This window comes from Alosa sapidissima, chromosome 17 (genome assembly GCF_018492685.1).
Source record: "Alosa sapidissima isolate fAloSap1 chromosome 17, fAloSap1.pri, whole genome shotgun sequence".
NCBI classification, from domain to species: domain Eukaryota; kingdom Metazoa; phylum Chordata; class Actinopteri; order Clupeiformes; family Clupeidae; genus Alosa; species Alosa sapidissima.
This window is the reverse complement of record NC_055973.1, coordinates 575,634-589,441: the sequence shown is the minus strand read 5'-3', so window position 1 is coordinate 589,441 and position 13,808 is coordinate 575,634. Positions and strand designations below refer to the sequence as shown.

The 13,808-nt window shown below is 40.3% G+C and overlaps 1 protein-coding gene across 6 annotated transcripts in view; it reads left to right on the top strand.

Annotated features, from left to right (window-relative positions):
* Positions 1-7,693, top strand: part of nphp3 (nephronophthisis 3) — a 193,776-nt gene extending 186,083 nt beyond the window's left edge. For 5 of the 6 annotated variants that reach the window (XM_042068003.1, XM_042068005.1, XM_042068007.1 and 2 more), the window contains 4 exons: positions 941-1,181; positions 3,014-3,139; positions 6,835-6,950; positions 7,112-7,693. In XM_042068003.1, coding sequence (XP_041923937.1) covers positions 941-1,181; positions 3,014-3,139; positions 6,835-6,950; positions 7,112-7,280 — 652 coding nt within the window. In that variant the 3' untranslated portion in view covers positions 7,281-7,693. The remainder of the gene's footprint in view (positions 1-940; positions 1,182-3,013; positions 3,140-6,834; positions 6,951-7,111) is intronic. The other variant, XM_042068006.1, reaches the window with a different exon arrangement.
* The last annotated feature ends 6,115 nt before the right edge of the window (positions 7,694-13,808 follow it).

Genomic DNA, 13,808 nt, shown 5'->3' with positions numbered 1-13,808 from the left:
GCACGGTTTCACCCAAGTCATCATTGCCCTTGGACATTTTTCAGCCAGTTAGATGCAACCAATTGGACTAATTTAACATGAAATTTTCTTTTAAAATTTATTTTCTTTTTTACCTTTTATTAATTCTTTATTTGTCTTGTATGTCTTGGTGTCACGGGTATGCTGGCAACTACTACTGTACGCCACTCCGTCCGCCATCTTGTGTGTCATTTGTTATTTTGTAAATTTGTTTGTCATGTTTTGGTGTCAAGGGTATGCTAGCGACTATGCCGCTCTGTCCGGCATCTTTTGTCCTGTGTGTCAATGTCTATACATATATGGAGCGCTTTGGGTTGCACAAAAATGTGCTATATAAATGAAAGTGACTTGACTTGAGAAATTACTTGTGGCTTCAGACTGCGCTGCCTTCCAGAGCTATCTAAACAGCCAACAATGCTACTGGTGTTTTGTGTTGCTATCAGAGGTCTGTCCATGGATCTGCTGATCTGCAGCCTGACTTTTCAGCGACTCTGACCTGTGCTTCCGCTGCACTCATTGACTGTTCAAGAGCAACATATGTCAGAGAAATGTTATGTTTATGTTTTATGTTTTTTGTTTTTCACATGGCAAGTTATCAATGCCCATGTGTTTATTTCTTAATGTGTTTGTAAGACATGATGGTGCAGTTAATGCAGCAATGCAGCTTACAATGTGGAAGCCCCAGGTTCAATTACCAAGTGTTGCAGGAGGTACCCATGTTCAGTGTCACAGAGGCCTGCTGTTGCCACTGTGCCTAGTCATAACTTACTTAACTGAACAAATACCATGGTCATCTGTTGTACAGTGTTCCGCCTCTGCATGTACCCCATTCATAGCCAATTGTGGCGATATATTTTTAGAATGATGCAGTTTTGCCCTTTCAGTGTTGTGAGCATCTGTGTGTGCATTTCATTTTTCCCAGTACAGCTAAAATGTTCCTGACTCGTTCTCTGGAGATGCGGCAGCGTGTACTAGGGACAGAGCACCCAGACTGTGCCCAGTCACTCAATAACCTAGCAGCACTGCACTGCGAATGCCATGAATATGAAAATGCAGAAGACCTTTATGAGCAGGCCCTGGATATTCGCAAGCGGGCCCTTGCTCCAGACCATCCCTCCCTGGCCTACACTATCAAGCATCTTGCCATACTATACAAGCGCAGGGTAAGTGGGAAATTGGATTGAATATGCAGCATAATTACTGATTGCATGAACTAATTCAGCAGTAGAGTAATATATATCTGGTCATACTGTTTAATTCAAAAATTATATGTTTAGTTCTCCTCACAAGCCTCGTTGGTTACAAAACACCCATTATGTGGTGCCATGTGGAGGTCAATGGTTTTAAATCCAAAAACATGATTTTAAACACAGGAGTTCCCCAGCTCTGTGTTTTATCCCCTATTTTATTCTCAGTCTACACAAACATAACTGTCACTGCAAGCGCTTCATGCTTATTCATCCTTAAGCACACTATGTGGATATTTGTTTTAGTATATTTAGTATTTTTAGTATATTGGTATTTTTTATCTTCTACTGTCTTTATTGTTCAACTGTTTTTTTTTATATGATATACTTTTTCTGCTGTAAGTGCATGTTGTGTGTGATGTCTGTATGCTACTGAGACCTTGAATTTCCCCTTGGGGATCAATAAAGTATCTCTCTCTCTCTCTCTTTCTCTCTCTCTCTCTTTCTTTCTATCTATCTATCTATCTATCTATCTATCTATCTATCTATCTATCTATCTATCTATCTATCTATCTATCTATCTATCTATCATCACCTGCAACAACAAGGACTTTTCACTGTTTAAGTATGCCGATGACATGGCCCTGGTAGCTCACATCAGGGATGTGAATTCCCTCTCGTCATACAATTAATAGGTTGGCAAGCTCATGAACTTAACTTCCAAGAAGCTGTGCTGTGGGGGGAAGCGAACATCCAATTCCCCCCACCCCTCTTTGAACCCCTGATGCTGCATGGACAGGCAGTTGAGCAGGTAGAGGCCTGACTCAGTGTACAAGAAGGCACAGCAACACCTGTTCCTGCTGAGGGATTTTAATGTCAGGAATGACATTTTAACAGTTGTTTACAAAAGCGTTTGCACAAACGTAAAAATGAGCACCACCTTAATAGCATCCATGATCAGTAGCCAAACAAACTGTAAACATAGGGCGCTCACATGACGTTAAGAATTTTCTGGCGCGTAATGTGACATTTGAGAACCTAAAACCCCATTTCTTCCAGTTGATACGACAACACATAACCGGCGTTATCAGAAATCTCCACTTTGGTCAGAGTTTTTAGAAATAATCGTTTTCTGTGATAAAAACGGGATTTTCGTGTAAATGAGAGGTCAAACCGGAGGGAAATATCTGCGTCTTCCCTTCGTGTAAACGGGGGCAGATAGTGCAGATTAATCGATTCCGTATGACCTTTGACCCCGAGCCGTTCTAGTCAGTAAAAATTAGACTGTAAAATGAAGGAGAGAGAAGAAAACGTGCTGCCTAGATCATTGATTGGAACATTTACTTTTAAAAAAACGGCCTAATGGTGTTGATAAAAATAAAGTGTTGAAAATAAAGTCCTTTGCAATGTCTGCAAGTGTTGACATTGAGGGGAGTGTCCCCTAGGTTATATCTGTGGCCTGAAATGCCTTGTATGTGAACAAAAAAACTTCTTCCCGAAGCACTTTTGAATTTATTTCCTCAGCATATTAGGTCATATCATAGATTATTATGGCCATTATTTGAACAGTGAAAATAATAATAAAAGAGTTTTTGAACTTTAATGTCACTAATGCTGATTATTCAATTATTCATTTGAATTTAAATATTTAAAATACTTTCACAGCAAAAATTATATATGCAATTAATTTAGATTAATTAATCACAGAGTATGTAATTAATTAGATTAATTTTTTTAATCGATTGACAGCCCTAGTAAAAAGTATGTTATCCTGTATTTATGACTTATATTCAATGTTTGCATGGTAGGGTAAGCTGGAGAAAGCGGTTCCTCTATATGAACTGGCACTGGAGATTCGTGAAAAGAGTTTTGGACTGAAGCACCCCAGTGTGGCCACTGCATTGGTCAACCTGGCAGTCCTTTACTGCCAACTGGTAAGAAGCAACAGTTACTGTTCATTTTAAACAAAAGTTGTTATTCTTCTTTGATTGTAATTAAAATGGTTGCTATGTTAGTTGCTGGGTTGTGGTGGTTGCTATGTTAGTTGCTAGGTTGTCATCATAGAAGTGGTAGATAGGTTGTTGCTAGGGTACTTGAGGTGGTTGCTAGGCTGTTGCTAGGTTTGTTGTGGTGGTTGCTATGGTGGTTGCCAGGTTAAACACATTGGTTGCTAGGTAACTGTGGAGCTGTGGAAGTGGTTGCTAGGCTGTTACTAGGGTATTTAACTTGGTTGCTATGTTGTTGCTAGGGTACTTGATGTGGTTGCTAGGCTGTTACTATGATAGCTATGGTGGTTGCTATGCTGGTTGCTAGGCTGTTGCTAGGCTGTTGCTAGGGTAATCATGTTGGTTGCTAGGTTGTCATCGTAAAAGTGGTTGCTAGGCTTTTGCTTGGGTATTTAACATGGTTGCTATGCTGTTGCTAGTGTACTTGAGGTGGTTGCTAGGCTGCTGCTAACTTAGTTGTGGCCGATGCTATGCTGGTTGCTAGGTTAATCTCATTGGTTGGTATATTGGTTGCTAGGTTGTAACTGTGGAAGTGGTTGCTAAGCTGTTGCTAGGGTATTTGACATGGTTGCTATGTTGTTGCTAGGGTACTTGAGGTGGTTGCTAGGCTGTTGCTAGGGTATAGGACTTGGTTGCTAGGCTGTTGATAGGGCACTTGATGTGGTTCCTAGGCTGTTACTATGATAGCTATGGTGGTTGCTATACTGGTTGCTAGGCTGTTGCTAGGGTAATCATGTTGGTTGCTAGGTTGTCATCGTAAAAGTGGTTGCTAGGCTGTTGCTTGGGTACTTGATGTGGTTGCTAGGCTGTTACTATGATGGCTATGGTGGTTGCTATGCTGGTTGCTAGGGTAATCATGTTGGTTGCTAGGTTTTCATCGTAAAAGTGGTTGCTATGCTGTTGCTAGGGTACTTGAGGTGGTTGCTAGGCTGTTGCTAGGTTAGTTGTGGTGGTTGCTATGCTGGTTGCTAGGTTAACCTCATTGGTTGCTATAATGGTTGTTAGGTTGTAACTGTGGAAGTGGTTGCTAGGCTGTTGCCAGGGTATATGACATTGTTGCTAGGCTGTTGCTAGGGTACTTGAGGTGGTTGCTAGGCTGTTGCTAGGGTATTTGACATGGTTGCTAGGTTGTTGCTAGGGTACTTAAGGTGGTTGCTAGGTTGTTGCTAGGGTACTTAAGGTGGTTGCTAGGCTGCTGCTAGGCTGCTGCTAGTTGTGGCCGATGCTATGCTGGTTGCTAGGTTAATCTCATTGGTTGGTATATTGGTTGCTAGGTGGCTATTGGTAACTGTGGAAGTGGTTGCTAAGCTGTTGCTAGGGTATTTGACATGGTTGCTAGGCTGTTGCTAGGGTACTTGAGGTGGTTGCTATGTTGGTTGCTAGGTAGTTGGTGGTTTGATAGTTGGAATGGCTGAAGTGGATAGTTTAAATGGTTAAATTATTTAATAAGGAATTATTGTAGTGAGGACTTTTATTTTGAAAGTTCTGGGCAGAGGAAACAGTTGAGCAGGATATGTAGTCTTAAGAGAGCCAGATTGTATGCTTAAATCAGAGACGGTTGATAAAGCGAGACGATTCATAAGAGGGTAAATTCTGGCATGCTGTGACGTGGGGTTCGCAAAATTTAGCAGTCTAGCGGGAGGTCCAGTGTCTATGTATTCCTATGGGAGAAATGAAAATGTTTTCGGATTATGACCATTCCCTTAGCCCTACGTTGCGCAATGTAAGTTATGAACCCATTTTCTACAACCCACATGTCTGCGTAACATTGACATTGAAATTGTATTTTCGAACGAAACAAAGACAAAAATAGCTTTGTTTGTGATCTGTCACTGTCTCAGCAAAGCTCTCGTGCACAGCCACCTGTTCTCAAAGGCCCTAGACTCAGAGCTAACATATTTTTTGCTAGAACGTATGTTATTTCAGGTTAGTTTGCAACAATATATAAGTTTAACCAAAGTCCTTAGCTGCTAGCTAGGTAGCGAACATAACTAGCCGTTCCCATTCACTTTCCGTTTACTGTGCTAACGTTAGCTAGCTAACTAGCTAGCTCGGTTAACGGGCAAAATTAAATTATCCATTCCGTGTCCGAGTGTTGCATTGGCATATATGTTCTTATTGCTTATTCAGAGAAAAGTTTACGTTTTGACGCGCCTATTTAGGAGTCCGGAACTAGTGCCATTTCGTTCCATTGGTGAATCCTCTTAAGATTCATCTTAATTAACTATAGAATCTTTGCTTAAAGCCTGAGACTGGCAGTTGCTGCAGGTGGCCTGGCCACCTGGCACAGGATTCTAATTGCTTAATGGACGTATTGTGATGTCATAATTGCCAATGTTAAGTCTATGGGAAAATGTTTAATAGTTTTTAATTCCTAGTTTAAAAAGTATAAAAGTTACAAAGATGAAAAGTACATAGCAGTTGTGTCCTTTAAAGTTAAACGGTTCAAGACAGATGATATTGTGGTTAACTTTAGGCTACTCCAAACTGCTTTACACTCTTCTTAGAGAACATTTACAATGTCAATGTCAAAACAGCTTGTTACATCGAGATACATAGTATCTCCATTGCAGCAGATCTAATTACGTTATGCTACTCCATTTAATTGGGAACGCATTTGAGCGTGCACGAGAAAGAGAGAGCATTGTCATTGTTGTTAGGAAATTGCGATGGCAACAGTAGTTCCCACTACTGACAATTTATAAACTGTGGGAGAGTACAGCCATATGCACAGCACTAGCCATAGACTATATTTGAGTGGAGCTGGCAAAAGAATGTTAAAGTGACAGCGCACCATTTATAAATGAATTAAACAGCATCAAATTGACAGTATTTCTTAAGAAATTAACTAAATTACTTTGTCATTTAAATGATAAATATATATTATTATAAAAATAAATATATATTATTTTTTGTGTGTGGCCCGCCGGCCAATTTTGAAAACCCAATGTTGCCCTTGAGTCAACAAGTTTGGACACCCCTGGGTTAAACAATCTGCCTATCAACGAGGCAGATTGACGGCAGGTGAAAGCATTGTTTTTTTCATGAACTGGTCAATTTCGAGATTTTGTGCTAGATTGCTACCTTATGTATTCTGTCACACTACTACAACAAAAAAGTCTGATTTACACATTTAAGTGTTTATTTCATTACATTGTGTTTACTCACACCTGTATATTTCTCCTAAATTCACCAAAAGTTAGCATTCTAACCTTGCATGTACTACCGCGACCGTGCTCCAAAACACATCATGTGTAGTACCGTTGGAAAGCTCTGTTTTTCCTGTATCACACTATGTGATACATATATGGACACTTCCTTTGTATCAGCAACTGATCGCGAAAGTTCAAAGGCGAGTCTAGGCTGAGAATAGAGTCTCATTGGCTGTGTTTGAAGGCTGTTTTCTCTCCCACTCTGAGCATGCAAATTAGCATATATTTAATTAGATAATGCCTAATTTGCATATGTAAACATTAAATTACATATTAATTCACAATTAATTTACCCCTAATAAAGAAACTTAAGAACAATACTCTGCTTTGCTTTAGGAATTATAGTGCTTTGTGTGTTGATCCGATTTTGGTTGTTTGATCCATTATGTTTCTTTGTTGATCCCAATGCAGAAAAAGCATAATGAAGCACTGCCCCTATATGAGCAAGCCCTAAGAGTGTATGAGGACAGTCTGGGGACTTCTCACCCTCGTGTTGGAGAAACGTTGAAAAACCTTGCGGTGCTCAGGTACTGTATGTGTTTTATCATATAAATATGAGCAGCATAGGAGACCCTATGGGACAATGAAGTATTGTATCGTATCATATAATCAAGAGTAAACAAACTGATTAAAATGAAGAATGCAAAAAACTAACCAATTTCTTACTATATGATCATCCTTCCCTCAGTTATGAGAAAGGCGACTTTGAGAAGGCTGCTGAGCTCTACAAGCGTGCAATGGAAATAAAGGATGCAGAACCGTCACTGGTCTGTGGCAAAGCTGCATCTGTCCATTCATTCAACGGTGACACTTTCAGCCTCAGAAGCCCTAGCTTCCATCCTCACACACCCAAGTGACATTCACCTTTGGCCTACAGCTTCTGACAACGACTAGAAAACATGTATTAGTGATCAGTAGCTTATACTTATTAAGGGAAAATTAGTTTCTTGTGACTCAAGTTGAATATTGTCACTAGCTATCATTTTTATACAAAACTATATTTATCTTTTGTCCAGTAATGATGTAAAATATGAGACATTGGGCTCTAATTTATAAGTGCAAAGTCTATTCAACCAGGAAATTTCTTGTGCATTAACTGTAGCTATAAAGTGGCATGTGGGAGCATTGAGCTGATTCATCAGTGTTGATGGTTATGGTGGTAATGGTAAACTGCTGGGGCACAACTGGCTACACCATTTCCGGATCCCACCCCATCTCTCCCTCCCACTCGCTTCTTGTCTGCCTCTTATATGTCCTATCATAATAAAGGCAAAGAAGCCCCAAAAAATATACTTAAAAAAATAGCAAATTGACATTACCTATTTATTAGGACCGCCACTAACATAGCAAGCGTAGTGGTCATATAGGAGTTGTCAAGGTTAAATTAGCTCTAGTTAGACTTTGCAGTTTGCCAATGAAAATGAAAACTGTTTTTACAATTTCCATCATATTTTCAAACAAAAAATGTTTGCCTTGGTGCTGTCATTTCTGATCAATCAAATACATACACATATTATTTATTACATGAACAATTTGCAGCTAATGATCCTAACACTTTGCACCTATGTCATGTGGCTCCATTAAAAAGGCATCTCTGGTCTCACCTTGTTTCAATACACTTTCACTTGCATGCTTGTCTGAAGGGTCATGGGCTGTTTTATGGTTTAGTTGAATTGGTTAGAACTAAGGGCACAGCATGTAATATTACATGCTCTTGTACAAATGTATGCATGTGTATTTACAGTATAACATGTGTCAGTGTTTCATTTTTAGTATAATTATGTAATAAATAAAGACTTTATTGACTGTAAGACATGGCACAATTTCAGTGATTATTTGATGGGTTCACCATTGTCAATATTTCCATTGAGGATTGGGGCTAACCCAAGGCTTTTCCCCAGGATTACACACCAGATAATAGTGGTCTCCTGTTGGGAATATACACGAACAGAGAACACCTATGCACTTTTAAATAATTATTTCTCTTACAGAGTTACGGTTTGTATGTTAGTTTTCATATTTACGAAAAACAATCATTTTTAACTAATGCAGTGTTCATATACTTTAAGTCGCTTTGTGCAAGGTGAACTTTGTTGCATGCTTGCAATTTGTCACACGGCGGCTATTGTGTAAACCAAAGCGAGGTTACAGGGTAAACCGACTATATCATTAATGTATTTTCGCCACCTACAACAATCATATGGTTTGTGTACCTTGTAGCCTTGTTTGGTTTACAATGCCCGCCGTCTGAATAAGGTGGATGGAGTCCTGAGTGAGTCCATGTCCCAAGTTTGTTTTTAATATGTGGAACCGTTACATGATATGACCCTACTTCCTGTTTGGTGGCTTCATCACCGATTTTGTTTGGCTGTGACGGGCGAATGCTTTCGAAAATCAAAAAATTATTTTGGTAACTTTTGTGAGGCTTGATCTGAAGATCATTACATAATTAGGTTGTTAACATCACACAGTCAGCTGACAATAAAAGGCTGCCCGACTAAACCTGCATGGGAGAGAGCGTCAGCCAGGTGCACACAAACGCCTATGATATGTGCCGGGAGCGTGAGGTGTCTACAGGTTTAAACAAGTTAAATTTAAGACTTTCATACCATTTCTTGGGGGCCAGCCGTGGCCTACTGGTTAGGGCTTTGGGCTTGCAACCGAAGGGTTGCCGGTTTAATCTCTGACCAGTAGGAAAAATGTGGGTGGGGGAGTGGTTGAGCACTGCTCTCCTCTGCCCACATCCACGCCTGAAGTGCTCTTGAGCAAGGCACCTAACCCCTCACTGCTCCTCGAGTGCCGCTGTAGCAGGCAGCTCACTGCTCCAGGTTAGTGTGTGTGCTTCACCTTACTGTCAGGGGTGGATCATGGCTTGTGCTAAATGTTCACGTGAACAGGGGTCCTGAGCCAATGGGGGCCCTCGGATTAAAAAAAAAAAAAAATGCCATGAATTTAGGCTAGATTATGCTCTGTCTGTTAATTTGCAGCACAACTGAATGGTGTTATGGAACCGCGGACCGAAAGAAAAATAAACTAAATGTTTTCCTGGTCAATAAATACTTCTTAATTCATAAAATATAGAGGCATAACATTAGGTGGAAGTGGTAGGCTATGAGTGCTCATTCAATGTGTATGCGTGTTTTCGAAAGTGAAACTGACAAACTGAACCACTCGTGGGTAGGTGAATGAAGTTGATTCCTGCAATGTTCATGAAAACAGCATAGCGATTGGGTAGCCTAATAAATCGCGACTTGTAGGCCCACATTTATTTCACTCGTCTCGCTGGAGTGAGCGCATAATGTGGGCTGTTTAAGAATTAATTAAGAAATTAATTAGGAAGATGATCTGCATCTCCATTTACCAAACGCTATAGTTTTGCTAACATCTCCACTGTTAACGTGAAATATGTCTCCATGCAAGGTAGTGTCAAGCAGCAGTGAACTGAAAACCTTATCATGCAGGTAGCCAATGTTCACGTCACCTGAGTCAGACAGAAAACGGTTCCTGCTTGCTCTGTTAAAGTTTGTATGCCCCTTCCAAACTGCGAGCCAGAATTTCAAAATTTTCCTCATTTTCATGAGTGCTGAGGAGTGAATGAGTGCAAAGTCAGTATAGTGTGAGTTCAGAGTTGGGAAATGTTTGAGAGTGCTGAGGAGTGAATGTGTGCAAAGTCAGTATAGTGTGAGTTCAGAGTTCGGATGGCCTGGGGATAAAAACTTCTCCTGAGTCTCTCAGTTCTGGCTTTGTGACTACATAGGCGTCTTCTTGATTTCAGCGGTAGGAATAATCCATTGTTAGGATGAGAAGAGTCCTTCAGAATCTTTTGGGCTCTTAGGAGTACTCTTCTGGAATAGATATCTTGTAGAGCAGGGAGTTGAGTTCTTATAGTACGTTCAGCTGAGCGCACTACTCTCTGCAGAGTACTACAATCTCTAACTGTGGAGTTCCCATACCAGGTGATGATGGTACCAGTTAGAACACTCTCAACCGCTGAAGTGTAGAAGGCCTTCATGATGGATGTAGAAACTTTGAATTTCCTTAGCTGACGAAGGAAGTAGTGTTAATTTCGTCAGACGAGACGAGAGGAAATATGTTCGTCAACGACCTTTTTTTCATGACTAAGACGAGACGATGACGAGACGGCAGTAATGTCCTGAAACACTGACTAAGACTATCTTAAGATGCATTATTGTTGACGAAAAAAGACGAGACTAAAATGTTTTGCATGAAATAAAAACTAAGATAAAATCTCTCTTCATTTTCGTCTACAAAATGAGAAGACTAGAGAAGAGAAGAATATCTAGCTGTTACGTTTTCAAAATATTTCGAATGAGTTCATACGCAACAGCTTTCCTGTAGGCTAGTCTACGTGCTGTTGCTGCAACCCTGTGGCTGAACACGAAACTACATGGAACAAGAACACTGGAGATTTCTGCAAGCTAACTACCAAAGCTTTATGCCACAATGCTACATACCCAGAAGTTGAAGCTTCTCTCATACAAATTAACATCCCCCAGAATGTCCATACGAAAATGTTCATCATGTAATGTCAACTATTTAACTAGTTAGACTGATGATGCAAAGTTTGTTAGCAAATAAGCTAATATGGAAAGTTCGCTAGCAAGTTAGCTATGGCTAAGATGGAGAGTCTGTTTGGGGAATGTGTTGTGTTTGGGTGCATATCGCCATCTAGCGAGGCGGAGTAAAACATTAATATTTTGGCCTACTGACAGTGTTTCTCAAACTTTTTCAGTTTCAGGACCACTTAACTAACCCTAGCTTAAAAAAAAAAAGATTAGACCTACTTCAACAGTAGCCTATAATTAGTCTACACAATAGGTCTACTCACTGAACCACCTAGCTTATTGTCTTTGCACTTTGCTTATTGTGTGGATTCATACTGTATAATTTAAACTGGCATATCTTACATAGACAGTGTTGCAGAACTGTTTTTACATACAAGTTGGTTCAATATTGCAAACAACTCATCTATATTATATTTTACCACGTCTGCTCGCAGACCACTTGGGATAGCTTGCGGACCACCAGTGATCCCCGGACCACACTTTGAGAAACACTGGTCTACGAATGACAGTGGTCCAGTCAAATCTTTTACTGTCTATGGTCAAATCCCAGCCGAGCTATAACTGTAGCTCGACTTACCTGTGCATGTAAACATACTGACTGACAAAAAAATCAGAATGAGTAGTTATAACAGACGAGTAGCCCTGTGGACACACAATATTGTTGGAAAATTGAGATGTGTGAAACACTATTTGACTCAAATGGTAAAAAAAAAAAAAGACTAAAATGTGTTGACTAAAACTGACTAAGACTAAGATACCTTTAATTTTCTTTTGACTAAAACTAGACTAAAATGACAAGACTTTTAGTCGACTAAAACTTGACTAACAAAAATGATATTTGAATGACTAAATATGATTAAAACTAAAAAGGACATTTCGTCACAAGACTAAGACTAAATTAAAAATAGGTGACAAAATTAACACTAGAAGGAAGTAGAGTCGTTGTCTGGACTTCTTCAGAACATATTGAGTGTTAACAGTCCATGTTAAGTCTTCAGTAATGTGGACACCAAGGTATTTAAAATTTGTGACTCTCTCTACAGGTTGCCCGCTGATCATTAGTGGGGTGTAACTGTAGTTCTGCTGGCTGCCTTCTGTAATCCACTACCATTTCCTTGGTTTTAGTGATATTCAGTGTCAAGCTGTTAGATTGACACCACTGTGCCACCTCATCAACCTGATCCAAGTAGAGCTGTTCATTGTTGTTACTAATCAGGCCCAAGATCACTGTGTCATCTGCAAACTTGATGATGGAGGTATGACTACTGTTGGCTTTGCAGTCATGTGTGTAGATGATGTACAGCAGTGGACTCAAAAAAACAGGCACATGATGATGAAGTACACATTCTGTCAATGGCTCTCTGTACCCCCAGTTCCCAAGCAGCTGCACTTTTGGAGCAGCTCGCTGCGTAAAGTGACAGAAGACCCTGATAAATTTGCGAGACCAGAACCTCGGAGTAGGTTTGAGTTTAAAGAAGTCTTCCCATGCCTGCTTTGGGGGTGGAAAGGGGAATTCAGGAAACATGTTTGAGACAAAATGCCTAATTTGAAAGTATCTGAGACGGTAAAGTATCTGTGTGTCGTGGACAAGTCATGCAGGGCAGAAAGGTTAGAGAAGCTACCAAAAACTCTGTCTTTATATAAGTCACTGAATGTGTGTATGCCATTCCTCTCCCACAGTCAGAATGCATGGTCCAGAAAAGAGGGTGGAAAAAGATGGTTACTGGATATAGGCATAAGAGAAGAGGGAGAGCATGACTTAAAATGACGTCTGAATTGATACCAAATTTTCAAAGAGGCACAGACAACTGGGTTGTTTGTGTAATGAGTGGGAGATGTCGGAATGGGAGAGAAGAGCAGGAAGAGAGGACGACACACATGACCTCGACTCAAGTTGGCACCACAGGGTTTGCGGGCTATGTACCCAAGACAAAAACTTTTGGATGTTTGCTGCCCAGTAATAATACATACAATTTGGCAGTGAGAGCCCTCCACTGAGTGAGCCCTGCTGCAGTAGGGATTTCCTAATTCTAGGTGTCTATCCTCCCAACGATAGCTTGATCAATAGATTTAAAATATGATTTAGGCAAAAATAGTTAAAAGTTAAAATTCAAGTTTATTATCATGTACTCAAATAAGTATTTATCAGCATTGAAATTCCTTGTGCTCAAGTGTCCATTCAACTTCAAGAATAAATTAAAAAAATATCATAACAAATAGGATGGAGAGAGGAGGAGGGAGAGTGTAAAACAAAATAAAAAAAACGAAGTGCCATTATGTGGGGATTTCCAAGGACGGTTCAGCAACCTGATGACTTGCGGGTAGAAACTCCCTGTATCTGCTGGTACGGGTCCTTATGCTCTTGTATCGTCTGCCAGAAGGCAAGAGGGTGAAAAGACAGTGGCTGGGATGACTGGTGTCAGAAACTATACGCTTGGCCTTTCTTCTGCAGCGCTGACTGTAGAGGTCCTGGATGGATGGTAACTCAGTCCTTGTAATGCACTGTGCTGATCTGACAACTCTTTGTAGCGATTTTCGATCCTGGGCAGTGCTGTTACCATACCATGTCAGATTATGCCACCAGTCAGAATGCTCTCTATTCTACAGCGGTAAAAGTTGGTCGATATTTTGTAGTCCATGCCAAATTTCCGCAGAAAGAAGAGCCGCTGTCTTTGTTACCACACCAATATGGTGTGTCCAGCTCAGATCCTCACTGATGTTTAAACCCAGGAATCTGAAGCTTTTGACTCTCTCCACAGCTGCATTCCCGATGTGAATGGGTGCGTATTCTTCTCCCAG